Below are 24233 nucleotides of genomic sequence, written 5' to 3'. Positions count from 1 at the left end.
TGAGATCCTCCTATCTCAAGCTCCCAAGTACTGGGATTACGGGTGTGCCCCACCAAGCTTGCCCTGATTTTGTTTTGAAACAGTCTAGTTAGGTTACTGAGAGTCTGACTATATTGCTGAGGCTAGACTCAAGCTTGCAATCCTCCAGTCTCAGCCTCCCAAGTACTAGTTTTACAGGTGTGTGCCACCACACCCAACTCCCAACAATAGATGCTTTTTGTTTGTTTGTTTGTTTTTTGCAGTATTGGGGATGGAACCCAGGAGCATTCTACCTCTGAGCTACACCCCTAGCCCTATTTTTATTCTTTATTTTGAAACAAGGTTTCACTGAGTTGCAAAGGGCCTCAGTAAGTAGCAAAGGCTGTCCACTAACTGCAATCCTCTTGTTTTAGCCTCCCAAATGCTGGGATTACAAACGTGCACCACCACACCTGGCTCCCACGACTAGGTTTTAAAGGTTTTTTTTTTTTTTTTTTTTTTTTTTTTTTTGTCTTTTTTGGAACTGGGGTTCAAACCCAGAGCACCACACCTGCAACGCAGGCGCTTTGCCACTGAGCTACATCCCGGCCCCCACCACTAGGTTTTAAAAAAGAAAAATAAGACACAAAATTTATGACATGCCTCAGGCATGAGAATATTAGACTCCTATAAATTCTGCTTAGTTGAGGACACGTTTTCTCTTCTTCACTGAGTGTAGTACCATGATTTTGCAGGATGAACACAGTGACTCTGGTAATGAAGATCTGGCACTGCGAGACCATGAAGATGACGATGAAGAGGAAATCCTGAAGCGGTCTGAGAAGCTGAAAAGGCAAATGTAGGTGTCACTTCCATTCCTTCAACTGCTAGGAAGTTCTCCAGATAGTCAAGTCACAGTTTGCCATCTCTTCACCTAAATTTGCTGGTTCTATTTATGTTTTTGTTAACAACATAGATTAAACACAATCCTGCCAGGTGTGGTGGCGTGTGCTTATAATCCTAGTACGTGGGAGGCTGAGACGAGAGGACTACAGGTTCACAGGCAGCCTCAGCTACTTAGGCCCTCCCTGTTTCAAAAATAAAGAATTTAAAGGGGGGAGGGTACTGGGCATGGTGGCACACGCTTGTAATCCCAGGACTCGGGAGGCTGAGACAGGAGGATCTCAAGTTCGCAGCCAGCCTCAGCTACTTGGTGAGGCCCTCTGCAACTTAGTGAGACCCTGTTTCAAAATAAAGAATAAAAAATAGGGCTAGGGATGTAGCTCACAGGTAGAATGTCCCTGGGTTCCATTCCCAGTACTGCAAAAAGAAAAAAAAAAAGAATAAAATATAGAGCTGGACATGTAGCTCAGAGGTAGAATGTCCCTGGGTTCCATCCCTAGTACCTTGGGGGAAAAAAAAAAGAAGCGGGGGCTACTGGGAATGTAGCTCAAAGGTAGAATGCTCCAAGGTTCTGTTCTCAGTACTGCAAAAAAATAAAATAAAATCCTTCTTCCACATGACATTAATACTCAAAACCCTCCATGTCTTTCTTATGTATTTATTTATTTAAATATTTACTTATTCTTCTAAGAACTGAACCCAAGGGTGCTTTTATTTTGATACAGGGTCTCCTAAGTTAGCAGGTGCTGGCCTCAAACCAGTGATCCCCTTGTCTCAGCCTCCCAACTACTGAGATTACAGATAAGGGCCACCATTCTCGGCTCTAGATATTCTCTTTATCCTCAGGGGTGGTCTGGCTATTTCCTTGAACTGTATTTGTACTAATTATAAAATATAACCAATGATCCTAAGAGCTGAGTCAAACTCTAGATCCTGAGGATTTAGAGATAACTCAAATTATCTGGGACTTTTTTTCCTATGAATTGTAGTGCCTATGAATCATTTTGGGGTTCCTCATTCTAGTCTTGGGCAATTGACCCACTTTATTCATTCATTTATTTATTTACTTATTTGCAGTATTGGGATTAGAACCCAGAAGCATTCTACCTTTGAACTATACTCCCAGCCCTATTTTTTTATTCTTTTTTTTTTGAAGATTTAAAGAAGTTTATTAAAAGATAAAAATACAGAAAATAGAAATACAGCCCCATGCCAAAATGGCATGAGGGGGTGACTCGAAATTAATACACCCTTATTCTTTATTTTGAAACAAGGTCTCACTAAATTGTGGGGGGGGCCTCACAAGTTACTGAGGCTGGTCATGAACCTGGGATCCTTCTATCTCAGCCTCCCAAGTACTGGGAAACAGCATTCAAATTGTTTCTGGCTTCATGTTGTTATTATTAATTAATTAATTAATTTATTTATTTATTTATTTATTGGTGGTACTGGGGATGGAACCCTTCTACCTCCGGGCTACACTCCCAGACCTATTTTATATTTTATTTGGAAATAGGGTCTCTTAAGCCAGCAAGGCTGGCTTCGAACCTGCACGATCCTCCTGTCTCTGCCTCCTAAGCGCAGGGATTACAAGTGTGCGCCACCACGCCCAGCTCCACATTATTTTTGAATGTTGTTTCAATCGTGAAAATAAAATGTGCATTTATTTATTTATTTATTTATTTTTGTGGTACTGGGGGTAGAATCCAGAGGCTTTTCTACCTCCGAGCTATACTCCCAGACCTATTTTATACTTTATTTGGAAACAGGGTCTCACCAAGTTGCTGAGAGCCTCACTAACTAGCTGAGGCTGGCTTTGAACCTATTTAATCCTCCTGTCTCAGCCTGCCAAGCACTGAGATTACAAGCTTGCGCCAACACACCTGGATGAAAACATACATTTATTCATTCATTCATTCATTCATTCATTCATTCATTCATTTATTTTGCGGAACTGGGAATGGAACCCAGGGGCATCCTACCTCTGAGCAACACCCAGCCCTACTTTTTTATTCTTTATTTTGAAACAGGGTCTCACTGAGTTGCAAAGGACCTCACTAAGTAGCTGAGGCTGTCTGCGAACTGCGATCCTCCTGTCTCAACCTCCCAAATGCTGGGATTACAAGTATGCGCCACCACATCTGGCTGAAAACATTTATTTTAGAATATTTTATTTAATTAGTTTTAGTTTTTGCAGTACTGGGATGGAACCCAGGGCATTCTACTTCCAAGCTACACCCCAGCTCTATTTTTTATTCTTTATTTTAGAACAGGGTCTCACTGAGTTGCAAAGGGCTTCACTAAGTAGCTGAGGATATCACTAAGTAGCTGAGGATATCAATGAACCGCAACCCTCCTGTCTCAGCCTCCCAAATGCTAGGATTACAAGCGTGTGCCACCACACCTGGCTATTTTAGAATATTTAAAAAAATACATGCCGGGCGTGTAATCCCCGCGCTTGGGAGGCAGAGACAGGAGGATCACGCAAGTTCGAAGCCAGCGTGTGCGCTGGCTTAAGAGACCCTGTTTCCAAATAAAAAAGTATAAAAGTAGTAGAATACTTGCGTAGCATGCACAAGGCCCAGGAATCAATCACCAGCACTGTAAAAACAAACAAGTAAAGAGCTGGGCGTGGTGACACACTAGTAATCCCTGTGCTTGGGAGGTGGAGACAGGAGGATCGCGCAGATTCGAAGCCAGCCTTGCTGGCTTAAGAGACCCTGTTTCCAAATAAAAATATAAAAAATAGGTGTCTGTGAGTGTAGCCCGGAGGTAGAAGGGTTTCCAGGATCCCCAGTACCACACACACAAAAAAAAGTAAAAGAATACAGAAAAGGCCAGTCGTAGTGGTGCACTCTTGTAATCCCAGCATTCAGGAGGCGGACACTGGAGGATTGCGGTTCACAGACACCCTCAGCTACTTCATGAGGCCCTTCACAACTCAGTGAGCCCTGTTTCAAAAATAAAATGACCGCCAGACATGGTGGCGCATGCTTGTAATCCCCACACTTGGGAGGCTGAGACAGGAGGATCGCACAGGCTCGAAGCCAGCCTCAGCTACTTAGTAAGGCTCTCAGCAATTTAGTGAGACTCTGTTTCCAAATAAAGTATAAAATAGGTCTGGGAGTATAGCCCGGAGGTAGAAAGCCTCTGGGTTCCACCCCCAGTACCACAAAAAGTAAAAATTAAAAATAAAATAAAAAACCAAAAAATAGGGCTAGAGGTGTCGCTCAGAGGTACATATGCCTCTGGGTTCCATCCCCAGTACCGCCAAAAAAAGGAAAAAAAGAATGCAGAAAGATATAAATAAAAAAGTCACTCGTCCATTATCCAAAACATATGTTAAAGTATTGATACTGATTATAATTAACATTTGCATGCATATATTTTATATAGTTGAGATTTACATAATTTTCATATGTATATTTTTGAATCTTGTTGTTTTTCCCCACGTAGCATATCAGTAGATATTTTCCTATAAAAATGTTCACAAACATAATTCTAATAGATATTCAGTATTATATTGTATTGAATGACTTTTGGAATTCACATACAGGACATCATACTGATCCCTGTTAGATTTATATTATTGCTGTTAGCCCATCATTCCAGTCTATTAAGATCTATTTGGGGTTCTAATTTGTCACTTGTCAAGTTAACTTTGTCATCCAGCTTTAGATTATCCATAGATTTTTTTGAAGGCAGTGGTTCTTAAGTCTTATTTAACTGCAGAGCTTTGTTCAAATGAAAGTTTTATAAAGCTAAATGTTTAACTGCTCAAAGAGAGTGGGTAGGGAGATTGAGAAACACTTAGTAACTGGTAGCCTCTGAAGGAATTCCTTAGGAATGCTAAGATTTAGAGAAATTTAACTTTCTAGAAATACAATATATGTCTTGATAAAAATCAGCCTTCAGAAAGCCACCAAAATTCTCTATCACCATCGACAAACAGAACTTGGAACTTAGGGTGGTAGCAGCCTTTTTCTTAAGTGGAGCTGAAGTAACTGGGAGTTATTTTGATTACTAGGAGCTCTGCGCCTCCGTCTTGTCTCTTATTGGGGAGGGCAAGATTTAATAAGCTGTAAGAAGGTCCCAGTCTCTCACCATCCCATCTCCTGAAAGCTTTATGCTCAAATCCAAAACAAACTAGGTGTGGTAGTTTTTCTCTGTGACCTCAGTACTTGGGAGACAGAGATAGGAGAATCACAGGTTTGAGGACAGCCTCAGCAAGTAATGAGACTCTCATCAACCTAGAAAGACTCTATTTCAAAATAAAAATAAAACAAGATGGGGGTGTAGCTCAGAAGAAGAATGCACCTGAGTTCCATCCCCCCCCCAAAAAAAAAAAAAGAGCTGGGTGTGATGGCGCAAACTTGTAATCCCAGCACTTGGGAGGCTGAGACAGGAGGATCACGTTTCGCAGGCAGCCTTGGCTACTTAGTGAGGCCGTTTGCAACTCAGTGAGACCCTGTTTCAAAATAAAGAATAAAAATAGGGCTGGTGCTGTCGTTCAGAGGTAGAATGCCCCTGGGCTCCATCCCCAGTACCGCAAATAAAGAAGAAGAAAAACAGTAAAGGAGCTTAAGAGTTTCTGGCATTAAGGTTACCCAACCTAGATTGAATCCATGTTCTGCTACCTCCTAGCTGTGTGACCTTGGGTAAATTGTTTAATTTCTCTGAGCTTTCTTAGGTGATTTTTTTTTTCTTTTTCTTTTTTTGGTGGTACTGGGGCTCCTGGAAGCCCTTCTACCTCTGGGCTACACTCCCAGACCTATTTTATACTTTTTTATTTTTGGAAACAGGGTCTCTTACGCCAGCGCGGCTGGCTTCGAACCTGCGCGATCCTCCTGTCTCCGCCTCCCAAGCGCGGGGATTACAAGTGTGCGCCACCACGCCCGGCAGGGTGATTTCTATATTAAACGTCTCTAGTTCTTCTCAGAACTAGTGACATGTCTAGTGTCATTGCTTCAAATCTCCTCATGTCTTCGATATTCTCTTTATATGAAAGGAAGAGGAAACCAGGTGTAGTGTCTCACACTTGTAATTCTAGTAGATTGGAGGCTGAGACAGGAGAATCGCAGGTTTGAAATCAGCCTTGGCAACTTAGCAAAGCTTTAAGCAACCTAGCAAGACCTTGTTTCCAAATAAAAAATAAAATTGGGTTGGGGGTATAGCTTGTACATAGAATGCCCCTGGGTTCAATCCCCAGTACCAAAACAAAACAAAACAAAATTTGGAAAATGGTATGTATTAAGTGATTCACTTTTAAATATTTTTAAAATAATTACTTTAGACATTCTAAAAATATTATAAATTGAAGCATATTTTTTTATTACAGGTGGCTTTGTGTTCTGCTTTTCTCATTGTGTTCATAGTCTGTGTATATAGTCATTGTTGAATCTTCTTATTTTCAAAATTGCTTTCCAGGCGTTTGAGGAAATTTCTGGAAGATGAGGCAGAGGTGTCGGGAAGTGATGTGGGAAGTGAAGATGAATATGACGGGGAAGAGATGGACGAGTATGAAGAGGACGTAATTGATGAAGTACTTCCTTCTGATGAGGAACTGCAGAGTCAAGTCAAGAAAATACACATGTTAGTGTCCCAACAAGCCTACGCAATAGGATGCGTCGTAAGGCAGGCCCGATCGTGAGCCAGATGGTCCTGGCTTAAGCACCTTATTTCTCCTCTTGTAGGAAAACCATGTTGGATGATGATAAGCGACAGCTGCGTTTATACCAAGAGAGGTACCTTGCTGATGGAGATCTGCACAGCGATGGTCCCGGGCGAATGAGGAAATTTCGATGGAAAAATATAGGTATCTTGTTGCTGCCTTTAGAAGCAAATGGTTCCGGTGTACATATTTGTCCAGGTTAAAATGGCTGATGACATTCCAACAGATTATGTGGAGGACCTAGCTATAACCGTTGCTATTAGTGGAAAGGATAGGTTTATGTCAGTACAGTAAATAATAAGGGTTTGTTTGGTGCCCGTGTGAACGTCCTCTGCCACGGGGATTGCAGAACGCTGAAAGTCTTAACTCTTTGCTTTAGATGATGCCTCCCAGATGGACTTATTCCACAGAGACTCTGATGATGATCAGATTGAAGAACAGCTTGATGAAACAGAAGCCAAATGGAGAAAGGAGCGAATTGAACGAGAGCAGTGGCTTCGGGACCAGGTAGAAAGTCGGCCCAAACAAAGGGGGGAAAAAGCCGAGCATATTTGGCACACACCCGAAATCCCAGTACTGGGGAGGCTGAGACAGGAAAATTGCAAGTTCAAGGCCAACCTCAGCAACTTTGCAAGGCCCTGTTTCAAAATAAAAAAAATAAAAAGAGCTGGGAGTGTAGCTCAGAGATAGAATGCCCATGGGTTCAATCTTTAGTACCCCAAAAAGGAAAAAAATATTGTTAGTTCTGATCCCAGTTTAGGAGGAGAGAGCCTGGTCACTTGGCTCTTCATGAGTTTCAAAATCTTAGGCAATATATTGGTAACCCTTTTAATCCTCCAGTTTGCTTTTTTATATTGCGACGCTTACCATGGGCAATACTCTTCATGTTTGTCCAAATCCAAACTTTTTAGTCTAAAGTAGCAAAGGAGCCAGGTGTGGAGGTGCATGTCTGTAATCCCAGGACTTGGGAGGCTGAGACAGGAGGTTCACAGGTTCAAGGACAGCCTCTGCAAATAGTGAGATTCTCCTCAACCTAGCAAGACCCTGTTTCAAAATAAAAATAAGCCAGATGTGGTGGTGTACACTTGTAATCTTAGTACTTATGCGCTGAGACAGGAGGATTGCAGATTCATGGCCAGCCTCAGCAACTTAGTGAAGCCCTTTACAACCTAGTGAGACCTTGTTTCAAAATAAAGAATAAAAAAATATATAGGGTTAGGGGCGTAGCTCAGGGGTAGAATGCCCCTGGGTTCCATCTCTCTAGCACCGCAAAATAAATGAATAAATGAATAAAAATACAAATAGGGTTGGAATGTAGCTCAGAGGTAGACTGTCCCTAGGTTAAATCCTCAGTACTACAAAAAAATAAAATAAAAAAATAAAGTAGCAAAGGTTGCTAAAAGGGAAACAAATGATACCCCAGTAACCTAGCTTTACAATTCAGGCTATACTAACTATTTAGGGAAGCTGTAGACTTTTATGTTAATGCAGTACTTTTATTTTCAGGCACAGCAGGGAAAAATTAGAGCTGAAGAAGAAGAAGAAATTGGGGAAGATAGTCAGTTTATGATGCTAGCCAAGAAAGTAACGGCCAGAGCACTGCAGAAGAATGGTGAGCTCTTGCTTCTTCTCAGGTCTGGCCCCTTGGATTGTTAGTGCTGCAGCCTTGAATGGAACTAACTTTCAGGGTCTGTTGTGTTTAATACTGTCCTAAAGACAGTGTGACTGTCAGACAGTAGAGGTTGTACTTGTGAATTGATGTAACTGGTTTTGCTTTACGTTCAAAGGCTCGAAGTATTGAGTTCTGCCTTCTCTAATAAATTGCCCAGGATTATTTACCTAAGTGTTAAAGCTAGGATTTTTAACCCAGGTATTTTTTACTCCAGAAATGAAATTTTTGTGTGTATGGTACTAGGGTTGAACTCAGGGTATTCTACCTTGGAGTTATACCCTAGACCTATTTTATTTGTTATTTTGAAACTGGGTCTCGCTGAGTTGCTAAGGACCTAAGATGCTGAGACTGTCCTTGAACCTGTGATCCTTCTGTCTCAGCCTCCCAAGTACTGAGATTATAAATATATACCACCATGCCTGGCAGAAATGAAATTCTTCTTTGTTTTTTGTTCTTGTGTGTGGTGCTGGGGATTGAACCCAGAGACATTCTACCTCCGAGCTACACCCCCAGCCCTTTTTTTTTTTTTTTTTTTTTTTTTTTTGGTGTTACTAGGGATGGAACCCTTCTATCTCCAGGCTACATTCCCAGACCTATTTTATATTTTATTTGGAAACAGGGTCTCTTAAGCCAGAGAGGCGAACCTGCGAGATCCTCCTGTCTCTGCCTCCCAAGAACGAGGATTACAATCATGCGCCACCATGCCAGGTTATTCTTTATTTTCTGAAACAGGCAAGGGCCCCACTAAGTAGCTGAGGCTGTCCATGAACTGCGATCCTCCTGTCTCACCCTCCCAAATGCTGGGAATACAAGTGTGCGCCATCACTCCCAGCTCCTTTTTTAAAATATTTATTTATTTATTTATTTATGGTACTGGGGATGGAAGCCAGGGGTGTTTTACCTCCAGGCTACACCCCCAACCTATTTTAAATATTTTATTTGGAAACAGGGTCTCACTAAGTTGCTGAGAGCCTCACTAAATAGGTGAGACCGGATTCAACCTGTGCAATCCTCCTGTCTCAGCCTCCCAAGTGCTGGGATTACAAGCATGCGCTATCACACCTGGCTTTTATTTTATTTTATTTTTTTGGGGGGTGGTACTGGGGTTCTTGGAAGCCCTTTACGTCTGGGCTAAACTCCCAGACCTATTCTATACTTCTTTATTTTTGGAAACAGTGTCTCTTAAGCCAGCATGGCTGGCTTCGAACCTGCGCGATCCTCCTGTCTCCGCCTCCCAAGTGTGGGGATTACAAGCGTGCGCCACCACGCCCAGCTATTTTATTTTAAAACAGGGTCTCATTAAGTTGCAAAGGGTCTCACTAAATTGCTGAGGCTGGCCACAAACCTGTGATCCTCCTGTCTCAGCTTCCCAAGTATTGGGATTACAAGTGTGTGCCATCATACCCAGATAGAAATAAAACTCTTAAACACTACTCCATGCTAGGTGTGGTGGCACACATCTGTAATCCCAGTACTTGGTAGGCTGAGATGGGAGGATTACTAGTTTGAGACCCTTAGCAATTTAGTAAGACCCTATTTCAAAATAAAAAATTAAATGCCGGGCGTGGTAGTGCACACCTGTATTCCCAGTACTTGGGAGGCTGAGACAAGGAGGATCATAGGTTTGAGGACAGTTTCAGCAATGTAGTGAGACTCTGTTTCTAAACAAAAAATAAAAAGATCTGAGGATGTAGCTCGGAGGTGAATGCCTTAGGTTTGATCCACAGTGCCACAAAAATTCATACAGATATATGTAAATTTTAAAAAAGGCTGGGGGTATAGTTCAGAGGTAGAATGCCCCTGGGTTCAATCCCCAGTACAAAAAAAAAATTATTCCACATACCAGTTCTTGTTTTTTTCTTAACTATTTCTTTCTTTTTTTTTTTTTTTTTTTTTTTTTTTTTTTTTTTTGCGGATCTGGGGATGGAACCCAGGGGCATTCAACCCCCAAGTTATACCCCCGGCTTTTCTTAACTATTTCTGTTAATGATTAATTAATACATCCAGCTTGCCTGTCTGTTTAGAGGCACTTATAGTTTCAAAGTTACCATTATAAAATAAAGAATTCTTATTACTTTAGGTCATTGGTTTAGTTACAAGGCTGCTTAGCATGTTTAGATTTAAAAGTAATTCTATCCAGTCCTCTCTGTTTCTTCTTTCCAGCCAACCGCCCTGTGGTTATTCAGGAATCAAAGCCTTCACTCAGTAACCCTTTTGAAGCCATCAGACCTGGAAGTGCTCAGCAGGTTGGTTGAGACCCTGTTAGTCTGACATTATGGTCTGGAGGTCTTAAAAGCCCAAGTCAAGCTAAGGATAGTCTTTGTTATTAGGGGAGGGAGGTGGCTACGGGAAATGGGAATAGATATCAAAGGAGCTTTCTTTCTTTTTTTTTACTTGAGTAGAGTAGGAATATATTCCCTTCTTCTGAGAGGAAAAAGGAGGGACCAATTTTTCATTCTTTCTTGGCACTTGGGGTTTGATAACAGATGACTCTTCTTTCTCTAGTTGAAAACAGGCTCACTGCTAAAACAGTCCAAAGCTGTACTTCAGAAACTGGCTGCCCTCTCAGATGTCAACCCCAGTGTTCCCCGGAATTCAAGAAACTTTGTCTTTCATACACTTTCTCCTGCCAAGGCTGAGGCAGCGAAGGAATCGTCTAAGCCTCAGGTAGAGAATTTAAGAACTGATGTACTAAGCCCGGCGTGGTGGCACACACTTGTAATCCCAGTACTTGGGAGGCTGAGACAGGAGTATTGCGCAGGCTTGAAGCCAGCCTCAGCTGCTTAGTGAGGCTTTCAGCCATTTAGCGAGTAGCCATTTCAGCTACTTAATGAGGCCTCTGCAGCTTAGTGAGACCCTGTTTCAAAATAAAGAATAAAAAATATGGCAGAGGATGTAGCTCGGAGGTCAAATGTCTCTGGGTTCCATCCTCAAACCCGCAAAAAAAAAAAAAAAAAAAAAAAAAATGGTCTGGGAGTGTAACCCGGAGGTAGAAAGCTCTGGGTTCCATCTCCAGTACCAAAAAAAAAGTCTGTTCTAGTAGCTATGCTACAGTGTTATATAATATTGCACTCCCCAATAATGTACAGGGGAATTGCTAGGCCCTGTAGATAATTAGCTTTTACTCTTGCCTAGAATGTTTATATTTGTTTCTGTTAATTGTCCATGATTTAACTTTAAGTTGCTTAAGAGCTAATTAAAAGTAAGTAACTTCACAAGGGTTTTAAGCTGGCCCTGACTCCCTCTCTGTCCTCTAGGTAAGAAGAAGGGGTCCATTATTAATGACACCTGCTTCTCCTAAGCGCCTCAAAACAGATGATAGCACTCCAGGATCAAAGCCAAGCATCTTCAAATACTTGGAAAACTAACAACATGAAGGCTGCCAGCATCTATGCTGAGACCACATTTGAGAAGTTTCTGGCACTGACGGTTGGAATTGATACTCACACCGATCATCTCTCCTTCTTTCATAATCAGTGCATTATGGTTTTGAACAGAGATTCTAGTTCTTTGTGCTGCGTGACTCTGGACATCTTTTTCCTTTCCTAGTATTATTTCCTGAGTTGGCTGCTAATCTTAATTCTGCACTGTTCCAAATTTTGCCTTGGGTGAAGTGGAATACTTGAGTGAAGTCGGACTTCCTCCATTAAACCTGTGACGTTTTATCCCAGCACTTCCTAGGTTGACATCTCTCAGTGATAAAGTGTGGCGTTACGGAAAACTGCAAAGTGATGGTAGTACCAGAATGGCTCCACACCCACATGGTGGCCAGGAGTCAGTGAAGGAGAGGCCTCTTACATGAGCACCTGAGAACCAACCGATGGGCTGTTGCTTTAGCCTGGCCCTCACATTTTTCTGCTTTTTCTTTCCATGACAACCTCAGATTTCTAATTAACCATTGCTGCCCTTATAAATAAGGACGTAAAGTGGTACTGGAATTAGAAATACCTTAACCCTAATTTTATGGAGTATGAAATGAAGATAAATGGTTACATCTATTTTCTGTTCACAGTAGCCAGCCTATGAAGCAGAGAAACTTTTCCTGGGACTAAATTCTCAATTTGAAACACTTGCTCAAGGACCTCCCTTGTCTGTCTGACAAGAAGAAACGTAACCACTATTTATTGCATCTCCCATTGAACATATTGTCCTGGCCACTCAAAGGACATGAATGGTCAGGAGATTTTAATATTTCATTATTAATTTTGAGAGAAGACCACTATGGAGTTTCATAAAAGTGTCGAGAATTATCATCACTCCTTGCTTTCCCTGAAAAAGCGTCTCAGAATTTTTTTTTTTTTTTTTTTTTTTTTTTTTTTTGCGGGTCTGGGGATGGAACCCAGGGGCATTTGACCTCTGAGCTACACCCCCTGCCCTATTTTTTATTCTTTATTTTGAAACCGGGTCTCACTGAGTTGCAGAGGGCCTCACTAAGTAGCTGAGGCTGTCCGCGAACCGTGATCCTCCAGGTCTCAGCCTCCCGAATGCTGGGATTACAAGCGTGCGCCACCACGCCCGGCTTCGTCTCAGAATTTTAAACTGATTTTTTTTTTTCCTACTCAGAATTGAACATCAGCACTGCCTTGGAAAAACATCTCATGTGGATGTGTAGTTTCAAATCAGGAGCTGAGTTGAGAAGTTGAGTGAGATTGTGTCTGTTTTATACTGGGAGATGAGGAACACCAAGTTAAGTGAAGAAATTAGGGTGTAGGTTTTCTAGTTATTACTCAAGATGCTGACTTTTACTGAACTCATGTTTGTATATTTGTAATCTTGTAATGAGGGATATATGTATAAAGCTGTTTTAATATGTATGTAGCTTTTCAATAAATCTCAGTGCCTTAAAGGCAAGATTCGCTGTCCAGCTGGAATGCTCATTCCTAAATCCTTGGCTCTCAAATTGAAGATTTTGTTTTCAGGGTGTTTCCCTCCCAGGAGAATCTTCAAGGTCAGAGTGAAAGGCTGGTGCAATTGGCCCCTCGGTTCCTATGAATTGACCAAACTTACCGGTGGTCTGGGTTAGTGTGGCGCGGAGAGTTAACATGGTGGCACCTGTTGTTTCAGCACACACACCTTTTTTTTCTTTATTTTATTTTATTTTATTTTATTTTTTTAGGTACTGTGGATGGAACCCGGGGGCATTCTACCTCCGAGCTACACCCGTACACCCGTAGCCCTATTTTTTATTCTTTTTTTTTTTTTGCGGGTCTGGGGATGGAACCCAGGGCCATTCGGCTTTCGAGCTACACCCCTGCCCTATATTTTATTCTTTATTTTGAAACAGGGTCTCACTGAGTTACGGAGGGCCTCACTAAGTAGCTGCGCCACCACGCCTGGCTATTTTTTATTTTTGCAAAAGGGCCTCACTGAGTTGCAGAAGCTCACTAAATAGCTGAGGCTGTCCGTGAACCGTAATCCTCCTGTCTCAGCCTCCCAAATGCTGGGATTACAAGCGTGTGCCACCACGCCCAGCTTCTTTTATTATTTTTAGTGGTGCCGGAGATTGATCCCAGGGCATTCTACTGCCAAGCTACACTCCCAGCTCTATTTTATTTTTACTTTGAAATCATCTTGATAGGCTGATGAGAGTTTCGCTACTTGCTGAGGCTGTCCTCAAACCTGTGATCCTCCTGTCTCTCTCTCCCAAGTACTCGGATTACAGGTATGTGCCACCATGCCCAGCTGTTTTAGCCCTTTGAGTACCACTTTCTCTTTAGCAGACTTTGCATGTACTTTATTATAGCTATAGGTTGAAGGGTTTTTGGTGGTGGTGGGTGGTGGTTTTGGTTTTTTTTTTTTTTTTTTTTTTTTTTTTTTTTGCTGTACTGGGAATAGAACTCAGGGGCATTCTACCTCCGAGTTACACCCCTGGTCTTATTTTTTAGTCTTTTTATATTTATTTTATTTTCAGGGTCTTACTGAGTTGCGAAGGGCCTCCCTAAGTAGCTGAGGCTATTTGCGAACTGCGATCCTGCAGTCTCTGCCTCTCAAATGCTGGGACTACAAGTGTGTGCCACCACACCCAGCTATTTGTTTTTAAATAATAGCTTTATTTATTTGGCATTAGAGATTGAATCCATGCGTGTTCTGCCTTTGAACTATAGCCCTAGCTCTTTTTTTTTTTTTTTTTTTACGGTATCAGGGATGGAACCAAAGGGCATTTTACCTCCGAGCTACATGTCCAGCCTTATTTTTTTTTTTTTTTTTTTTTTTTTTTTTTGTGGTACTGGGGATGGGACCCAGGAGCATTTTACCTCCAAGCTACACCCCCAGCCCTATAGCCCTATTTTTTATTCTTTATTTTGAAACAGGGTCTCACTGAGTTGCAAAGGCCTCACTGAGTAGCTGAGGCTGTCCACAAACCCGGGTCCTCTGTCTCAGCCTCCCAAATGCTGGGATTACAAGCGTGCACCACCTTACCCAGCTTTTTGTTCTTTATTTTAAAACAGAGTCTTACTGAGTTGCAAAAGACCTCACTAAGTAGTAGCTGTGGCTGTCCTCAAACCACGATCCTCCTGTCTCTGCCTCCCAAATGCTAGAATTATACATTTGCACCACTGCGCCTGGCAATTTTTAATTTTTTGAAACAGTTTTGCTAAGTTGTTGAGGGTCTCACTGAATTGCTGAGTCTGGCCATAGACCTATACTCCTCCTGTCTCAGCCTTCCAAGTATTGGGATCATAGCATGTGGCACCACATGTAGCTGAGTCAGTATATTGAAGCTGGAGAGCACTTGGGTTCAGAAAGGGCCCTATTTTATTTTTTTATTTTGAAACAGAGTCTCACTAGGTTGATGAGAGTCTTACTACTTGCTGAGGCTGTCCTCAAACCTGCCATCCTCCTATTCAGCCTCCTAAGTACTGGGACTACAAGCATGCGACATCCTGCCCAGCTCTGGAAGACTTTGATGGGTGCTTTTGGTTTTAATCTCCTAGTGTTATGTCTGGTAACTCTTGAGCTTCTTGTCTGGGACTTGTGAAGCTGAGGTTAGGAAAGAGTATTCTGGAAAAGAATGTCGTAATGATACAGTTGGATCATATCATCCCTGAAAAAGCTATTTATTTTTTACTTGGTTGGACTCAAGCAAAGTCTCACAAGGTTGAAGCAAAATTTCTTAAGGTTGAATCTTCTCATGGTCTAAAACAACCCGCCTCAATGCCTAAATGATAGGGTTTAACATGCCAAGCTAGCCGTTAACTTTTTTTTTTTCGGTACTGGGAATGAAACCCAGGGGCATTGTGCCTCTGAGCTACACCCCCAGCCCTACTTTTTATTCTTTATCAAGCCCATGCTTGATCAAACATACAAAGTCATGTGAAATGATGATGCATATTTAAGGCTGCAGGCCAGCCCACTGCGTAGGAAAGGCTGGAGCTGACACGTCATGTTCTTATTGAGGGGAGGCCAGGCCTTGAAGCTCACAGCCCCCCAGCCTGTGACTAACCCCAGCAGCCAGCAGTGGCCAGCATGTGCTGGTTCTTTGGATAGTGTTAGGAACGGAGTACTGCAGACTTTCATAGTGAACTAGGGAGGAAATAGGCACAGCTTTGCGTACGGCTGGTGTCAACCTCGGATTTTACCTTTTTTTTTTTTTTTTTTGGTGGGTCTGGGGATAGGACCCAGGGGCATTCGACCTCCGAGCTACAGCCCCTGCCCTATTTTTATTTTTTATTTTTTTAAAACACAGTCTCACTAAGTTACGAAGGGCCTCACTAAATAGCTGAGGCTGTCCGCTAACTGCAATCCTCCAGTCTCAGGCTCCCAAATGCTGGGATTACAAGCGTGCACCACTACGCCCGGCAGGATTTTACCTTTTTGAGGCCAAGACACAGATCTTTCTGTCTGAGTTGTCTCGTCGGTGTCTACTACCCGTGTCCTTCCCATCATCCCTTTTTCTGTCCTCTTCTCTCACCTGAAGGGTTTTTCATTTTCAGCTTATTGATTTAGTTCTTCCCTGTGGTGGGATATATAATGGGAAGAAGGGACTTTAAAGTAGCTACAGCCTAAGGGTGATTGGAAGAAGCCAGGAGACTGGATGCCTGGGCTCTTTCGTTTCAAGAAAACCATAATCTGGTCATTTTGAGGGCCCGGGGGCTAGGTGTGGAGGTAGAGGCAGCTCCCAGCTCTAAGCTGGGGCATGTCCAAGGGGTAGAAAGTGCTAGGCGGGGCTGGGAATGGACTGGGGTTTGGGTTTTTCAGCAACCTGCTTTCTCTTTTTTTTTTTTTTTTTTCTTTCTCGTGTGTGTGTGTGGGGGGGGGTAGTACTGAACCCAGGAACATTCTCTCTCTGAGCTACACCCCCAGCCTTTTTTTTTTTTTTTTGAAACTGGGTCTCACTAAAATTACTCCTCCCTTTTTCTCAGAAGCAGAGAGGAGAAAAGCTGACTGCCCAACCCCTCTCTTTGTTTGTCTTGTCTAATTTAACTTACGTTATTTATCAAAAAGACAGGTTATTTGGAAAACCAGATGGACCCAGGCAAAAATCATCTGGGTTTTCCAAACATGAAAAATTAGGTTCTGGGAGCCCAGGAGGAAAGGAGTGTGTGTGTGTGTGTGTGTGTGTGTGTGTGTGTGTGTGTGTGTGTTGGAAGGGGGCCAGCAATGTTGAGTGACTATCTCTGTAATCAGACCCAGAAATTGTTCCCTGACATCTAAGCATCCCCCGACCCTCTTTTTCCTTCCAAGTTCTCTATAATTGGAATCTAAATGCAAAAAGTGAAATTTTCATGTTGGTGACTGGGGCTGAAAGTTTTAATTGCCCAAGGAGGAGAACATGACAGGACTGTATTAAAATAGCAACTAACGGTGCTCTCTACCTCGCTGGCCCTGCCCTCTTCCACAGAGCAGGTAGGCAGAGGTGCAGGGCACCAAGTGCTTTCTGGAGCAGAAACTTCCCCCTCTTGTCCTTTCAGCGTTGCTGTCCCAGAACACTCAAGCAGGTGTGGAAATCAGACACAGGGAAGAACTGACCCTTGTGAGTGCCTGGCGGTTAAGAACACTGGGAGTCAGGGCTTTCTTTCCAATGAATACCCAGAGAAGGAGCTAGCTCAACTTCCTTCTGGGCAACAGTGCCTTTGTTCTATTAATTACAACCAGGAATTTTAAAGTCTTGTTCTCTTCCAGACAGTGACATTTTTTTAGGAAGGAACTGAAACAGGAGGCTGTGGAAGCACAACTCTTGGCTGTGGACAGTGAGCCATCCCATTCTCTCTCTCTCTCTCTCTCTCTCTCTATCTCTCTCTCTCTCTCTCTCTCTCTCTCTCTCTCTGGTGCATACAACCAGAAGAATCTTTGGTAGCAGCAGTAGCACTTGTACCTGTGTGTGTGTGTGTGTGTGTGTGTGTGTGTGTGTGTGTGTGTGTGTGTCGTGTGACTAGAGATGGAACTCGGGCATTCTACCTCTGAGGTACACCCACCTCGGCCCTATTTTTTATTTTGAAACAAGGTCTCACTAAATTGCAGAGGGCCTCACAAGGTTATGGAGACTGGCCACCAACCTTGCAATCCTGTTTCAGCCTCCCAAGTACTCGGATCACAGGCGTGTATCACCATGCCTGGCTGTAAGTCATTTTTTAAAGTGTCCTTGGAAGCCAGGTGTGGTGGCTCAGGCTTGTAATCACCACTCTTGGGAGGCGGAGACAGGATTGCGCTGGTTCAAAGCCAGCCCTGCTGGTTTAAGAGACCCTGTTTCCAAAAATAAAAAAAATATAAAATAGGTCTGGGAGCGTAGCCCGGAGGTAGAAGGGCTTCCAGGAGCCCCAGTACCACCAAAATAAATAAATAAATAAATAAATAAATAAATAAAGTGTCCTTGGAAGAGTTTAAAAAGCTTAACACTAAAAAAACAATTAAAAAATGGGCAACCAAACTGAATAGACTGTGTGTGTTGGGGGGGGGGTACTGGAGGTGGAACCCATGAGCTTTTCTACGTACCTATTTTATACTTTATTTGGAAACAAGTGTGCGCCACTACACCCAGCTGAATAGACTCTTAAAAATAAGGAATAATAGCCAGGTGTGGTGGCACATACTTGTAATCCCTGCGCTTGGGAGGTTGAGACAGGAGGATCGCACAGGTTTGAAGCCAGCCTCAGCTACTTAGTAAGGGTCTCAGCAACTTAGTGAGACCCTGTTTCCAAATAAAGTATAAAATAGGTCTGGGAGTGTAGCCTGGAGGTAGAAAAGCCCCTGGGTTCCACCAAAAAAAATAAAAAATAAAAATAAATGCAAATGGCTAACAAAATATATGAAAAATGTTCACCATTTTAGCAATCCGGAACATGCAAATCAAAACTATGCTGAGCTAGGCATGGTGGTGCACGCTTGTAATCCCATGCTTGGGAGGCAGAGACAGGAGGATCACGCAGGTTCGTAGCCAGGCTCGCTGGCTTAAGAGACCCTGTTTCCAAATAAAAATATAAAAAAAAAAATAGGTCTGGGAGTGTAGCCCGGAGGTAGAAGGGCTTCCAGGAACCCCAGTACCACCAAAAAAAAAAAAAAAGCAAAACTATGCTGATATTCATCTCACTCCATTTGGGATGGCAATTATCAAGAACACAATAATACTGGCGAGGATGTGGAACCCTATTACACTGTTGGTGGGACTGCAAGCTAGCACAGCTGCTTTGCATATCAGCATGGAGGTTCCTCAGAAGACTGGGAACAGAACTACCATATGACCTAGTGATAGCACTCCTGGACATCTTCCCAAAGGAGACAAAATGAGAATATTATAATCACATGTGCATATCTATGTTCACAGTAGTATAACTTACAATAGCCAAATTATGGAACCAGCCTAGCTGTCTATCAATGGATGAATGGATCACAGACCTTTGGTATACTACACATGAAATTGTACTCAGCCATAAAGAACAAAATCACACAATTTGCAGGAAAATTGATGGAACTCAAGAATATTATACTAAGTGATTATATCCAGTCTTGAGATAAATGGATGTATGTTCTCTCTTATATTGAGAAGCTAGAGAGATATTTGGAAATAAAGGATATTATTTAGATATTAAGATATCAGGAGGCCGGGCGTGGTGGCGCACGCACCGCTTGTAATTCCCGCGCTTGGGAGGCAGAGACAGGAGGATCGCGCAGGTTCAAAGCCAGCCGTGCGCGCTGGTTTAGGAGACCCTGTTTCCAAGTAAAAATGTAAAAATAGGTCTGGGAGTGTAGCCTGGAGGTAGAAGGGCTTCCAGGAACCCCAGTACCACCGAAAATAAATAAATAAAAAGATATCAGGAAATCAGATAGATGAGCAGAGACTCTAGGGGAGTGACTGAGGGTGCCTAGGGAAGGGAGGGGGAAGGAAGTCATAAAGAATGCAATAGTAAAAATAATGTTGTGAATATATACAAAATTGCCGAATTCAATCACAAAGACTTGGCAGAGAGAGGAGGGTGGGAGGCCAGAACAGTGGGAAGAAAACAAGGGATGTGTGCATGTATTTTTCTGACACTCTGTACCCCAATATGATGTAAAACTGCAATGTATCCAGTAAAAACAGATGAAGTGTCATCGGGCTGGGCATGGTGGCACACACCTGTAATCCTTTACTTGGGAAGCTGAGATGGAGGACAGCCTCATCGCAGGTTTGAGGGCAGCCTCAGCAATCCAGTGAGACCCTGTCTGTTTCAAAAAACAAAATAAGCCGGGCGTGGTGGCGCACGCTTGTAATCCCAGTATTCGGGAGGCTGAGACCTGGAGGATCGTGGTTCACGGACAGCCTCAGCTACTTAGTGAGGCCCTCTGCAACTCAGTGAGACCTGGTTTCAAAATAAAGAATAAAAAATAGGGCAGGGGATTAGCTCGGAGGTCAAATGCCCCTGGGTTCCATCCCCAGACCCGCCAAAAAAAAAAAGAAATGAATAAAGTATAGTTGGACTTTGGAAGCCACTTAATAATAACTTGATCTCATCTGAATAACTTGAGTTAATCCTAGCTCCACCATTGTGAGGATTAAATAAAAAAAATTGTAAAGTGTTGGCCTCAAGGCCTGGCACACAGTAAATCTCAGTGAGTGCTTGTTGAATGAGTGGGTCTGTGAATCACGGAATCAAGGCTCTCTGGTCATTCTCAAGGATCAGCGTATGAGCAGAGCAAATAAGCCAGGCATCGTGGTGCACACTTGCAATCCCAGTACTTGGGAGTCTGAGACAGGGGGATCACATGTTCAAGGATAGCCTCAGCAAGTTGTGAGACTCTTACCAACCTACTGAGACTCTGTTTCAAAATAATAAAATAGGGCTGTGGGGGTGGTGGTAGAATGTCCCAGGGTTCAAACCCCAGTGCCAAAAAAACCAAAGCAAACAAGACACCTGGTCATCTCAGCTCATTCGGGGACAACAGTGAAGGGCAATTCCAACCTCAGTGCTCCTTCTGGAGTAGACTGAGACTCTGCTGGGCCTGTATCACAGCTCAGCAATACTCCTATGCTCCTTTCTTTCCATAGCGTTAAGCCCAAGAACACTTTGTGTGTGTGTGTGTGTGTGTGTGTGTGTGTGTGTGTGTGTGTGGTGCTGAGGATTGAAACCAGGGGTATTCTACCTCTGAGCTGTGTCCCCAGCCCTTTTTATTTATTTATTTATTTACTTATTTATTATTTATTTATTTATTTATTTACTGTGTGTGTGTTACTGGGGATTGAATTTAGTGGCATTCTACCTCTGAGCTGCATCCCCAGCCCTCTTTATTATTTATTTATTTATTTATTTATTTATTTATTTATTTATTTATTTATTTATTGTGTGTGTGTTGGTGGTGGTGTGCTGGGAATTGAACCCAGGGGCATTCTACCTCTGAGCTACACCCCTAACCCTTTTTATTTTGTGTTTTGAAACAGGGTCTCCCAAGGTTGCTGAGAGGCTTACTCTTGGTAGTTGAGACTGTCCTTCAACCTGTGATCCTCCTGCCTCAGCCTCTCAAGTACTAGGATGGCAGGCATGCACCACCATGCTTAGATTAAGGGCACTTTTTTTTCTTTTTTGCAGTACTGAGGATGGAATACCGGGGACATTCTACCTCTGAGCTACTCCCTCGGCCCTATTTTTGATTATTCTTTATTTTGAAACAGAGTCTCACTGAGTTACAAGGGACCTCACTAAGTATCTGAGGCTGCCCAACTGCGATCCTCCTGTCTCAGCCTCCCAAATGCTGGGATTACAAGCGTGTGCTACCATGCCTGGTTTTCTTTTTGTTTGTTTGTTTGTTTGTTTGTTTGGTTGGTTGGTTGCTGTTGTTGTTGTTGTTGTTGTTGTTGTTGCGGTACTGGGGATGTAACCCAGGGGCATTCTACCTCTGAGCTACACCCCCAGCCCTATTTTCTATTCTTTATTTTGAAATAGTCTGACTGAGTTGCAAAGGGCCTCACCAAGTAACTGAGGCTGCCCTCGAACCACAGTCCTCCCGGGTCAATCCCAGATGCTGGGATTATAAGCGTGTGCCACCATACCTGGCTTTCGAGGGCACTTCTTAGCAACCCTAACCCTAACGGGTCGCTGAGTCCACTTTCTGGGCAATCTAACCTAGGAATAAACACTTTTACCATGTGTATTGGAGGGTTTGATGATGTCTTTTTATGCCCAGCAGAGGGCAGCAGCCTCATAGCAACCTGCTCTACTGAGACTTCAGGAGTGGGCTCTGGGCCTTCTCCCATCTCATTCTCTGATGGTATTAGGCAGGATTACCTTCCTTAGAGTGTCTCCTCTGCTGTCTAAGGGAAGAACACTTTTTGAAACTATCTGGGCCTTAGTTCCTCAGTCTCAAACTCTCCCCACCACCAGCACTGACGGCCAGTCTTTCCCCGTGTCCCTCCCCCTCCTCAGCAGGACAACCTCCCTTCCCCATCCCCAGCTCTCACACTTCCAACGCGCAATAGATTTGTTTTCTGTGTGACAAGGTAATTACGAGCTTGGGGCCCGGAGGCCCAGGGGCCAGTCTGAGGATAGTAGCTTCCATCTGGCTCTCCCTGTTCCGCTAACATTATTGATTTTTAGTTTTATTTATTATGATGATTTTTTTGTTGTTGTGTGATCTGACCTGGTGACATGAGGAATGGCGGCGAGAGAACAAGAGCAAATTTATTCTTGTCACAGTTTAGCTTCTTGAGACTACTAACCCATCTGGCATTTTTAAAAAATGTATTAGGTTGTTATTCTGCAGTACTGGGAGTAAAACCCAAGGCCTTGTACATGCTCGACAAATGCCCTACCACTGAGCTACAAATCTGGCCCCTTTTTATTTTTTACTTTGAGACAGAGTTTCACTAAATTCCCCGGGCTGGCCTTGAACTTGTGAACCTCCTACCTCAGCCTCCTGAAAAGCTAGGATTGCAGACATGTGCCGCCATACCCAGCAGTCTACTGTTTTTAGTGACTTTGTTTACCTGTTCTCTTTTATTTTCCTTTGTCTTGCTTTTAATTTGTTTTTAGACCAGGGGTGGAGGGGATCTAAGCCATGTTACCCAGGCTGGTTTCAAATTCCTGGGTTCAGCCAGGCACAGTGAGTGAGTGGCGCAGGTTTGTAATCCCAGCATTCGGGAGGCTGAGACAGGAAGATCGCGGTTGGTGGACAGCCTCGGCTACTACTTAGTGAGGTCCATTGCAACTCAGTGAGACCCTGTTTCAAAATAAAGAATAAAGCCGGGCGTGGTGGCGCACGCTTGTAATCCCCGCGCTTGGGAGGCAGAGACAGGAGGATCGCGCAGGTTCGAAGCCAGCCCCGTGCTGGTTTAGGAGACCCTGTTTCCAAATAAAAATATAAAAATAGGTCTGGGAGTGTAGCCCGGAGGTAGAAGGGCTTCCAGGAACCCCAGCTGTGCCCTGCCACGTCCAGCTGGAGCTTACCTGTTTTCATCCTGTCCCCAAGTCCCCAGAGCTCTTCCACAGGTTCTCCTGGGGATTAGAGCCAGATGTGATATACAGGAAGGAGGCTGGGAAGAGGAAAGGGGACAGCAGGTACAGGGCCCTTTTGTTGGTAGCCATTACCTCCCCCAGCAAGCCTAATTGCACTCCCACGTGCTGTCAAGAATTTCTAAGCCACATACTCCCAACTTTCTGCTTCTTTCCCTGCTCTGCCCTTGGGGCAATCCTGAGACAGGCCACACTGTGTGTCTTTTGATTTACTCTTGTTGGCTTTATTTTCTATGGCTGTGAGATGGGTGTGGAGAAAACCTTTCCAGGAAGCTGTTGGGGAGAGGTTGAAATTGGGTACAGACAGTTCAAAGAAAGACGCCTGCCTGACCTTCCGGCCTCCCAGAATGTACTCTCCTTCCTTGCAGGGCTGGGGGGGAAGGCAGGGCAGGATTTAGGCAATACATTACCAGTGGGAGGGGTGCTCTGAACAGCAGCGATTGCCGTGGGAATCGTGGGAATCGGCTGAGGCTGAGGGCGATTTGTGGGGCCGCGTTCCCCGGGCCGGTTTTCTCTGCTTGTGCCAAGAGAATGAATAAATCATTGTTCAGGGGCGGGATGCAGCTGCCGGCTCCTCCCCTCGGCACATGCCCCGACTCCAGCTCCTCCATTGAAGGCTGCTGAAGCAGAGCGGTTTATACACCCAGCTCCCCAAATCCCATTGAGGCCTCTCCTTCTGCACGAGCCGCGGGCTCCGGGCCCATTCAGCTTGGCCCTTTGTGCTGGGGGTTAAGTGGTTACATGTGGGGGGCACCCAGAAAGGATCAGGTCCTGAAAGGCTGTGCAGATACTGAGCCCTCCTCCTGATGAATGGGCTGGGTGGAGCAGAGGTGGGGCCGGGGAGAGGCGGGGGAGGGCCAGGGGATTAGGGAGCCCTCGGAGGCAGCTGCTAGGAAGTGGGTAGAACAGGACCCCCTTCTCTTACTCCCTCCGCTCAGCTTTTCCATGCAGTTTACTCTGGGATGTTCAACAGCTTTATGACCTTTGGATTGGCTTTCTGGTCCCTTGGTGGAAGGGGATGGGAGAGGCCAGTTAGCATTTGGGTGCACTGCAGAGAAAGGGTCCACACTACCTTTCTCGTAGCAACTCCCACCCCCTCCCCTTCTCT

General features: G+C 43.8%; 1 protein-coding gene across 1 annotated transcript in view; it reads left to right on the top strand.

Moving 5' to 3' along the window:
* The window catches only part of CLSPN (claspin), a gene marked incomplete at both ends in the record, with an annotated part of 43299 nt that extends 31727 nt beyond the window's left edge, over window positions 1-11572 (top strand). Inside the window, 8 exons of the mRNA XM_080691380.1 lie at window positions 714-817; window positions 6289-6453; window positions 6555-6676; window positions 6912-7039; window positions 8039-8144; window positions 10368-10450; window positions 10710-10871; window positions 11462-11572. Coding sequence (XP_080547506.1) covers window positions 714-817; window positions 6289-6453; window positions 6555-6676; window positions 6912-7039; window positions 8039-8144; window positions 10368-10450; window positions 10710-10871; window positions 11462-11572 — 981 coding nt within the window. The remainder of the gene's footprint in view (window positions 1-713; window positions 818-6288; window positions 6454-6554; window positions 6677-6911; window positions 7040-8038; window positions 8145-10367; window positions 10451-10709; window positions 10872-11461) is intronic.
* Between the last annotated feature and the right edge of the window lie 12661 nt (window positions 11573-24233).

Source organism: Muscardinus avellanarius (genome assembly GCF_963383645.1).
Source record: "Muscardinus avellanarius genome assembly, chromosome: 3".
Taxonomy (NCBI): domain Eukaryota; kingdom Metazoa; phylum Chordata; class Mammalia; order Rodentia; family Gliridae; genus Muscardinus; species Muscardinus avellanarius.
This window is presented reverse-complemented; position numbering and strand designations above follow the sequence as displayed.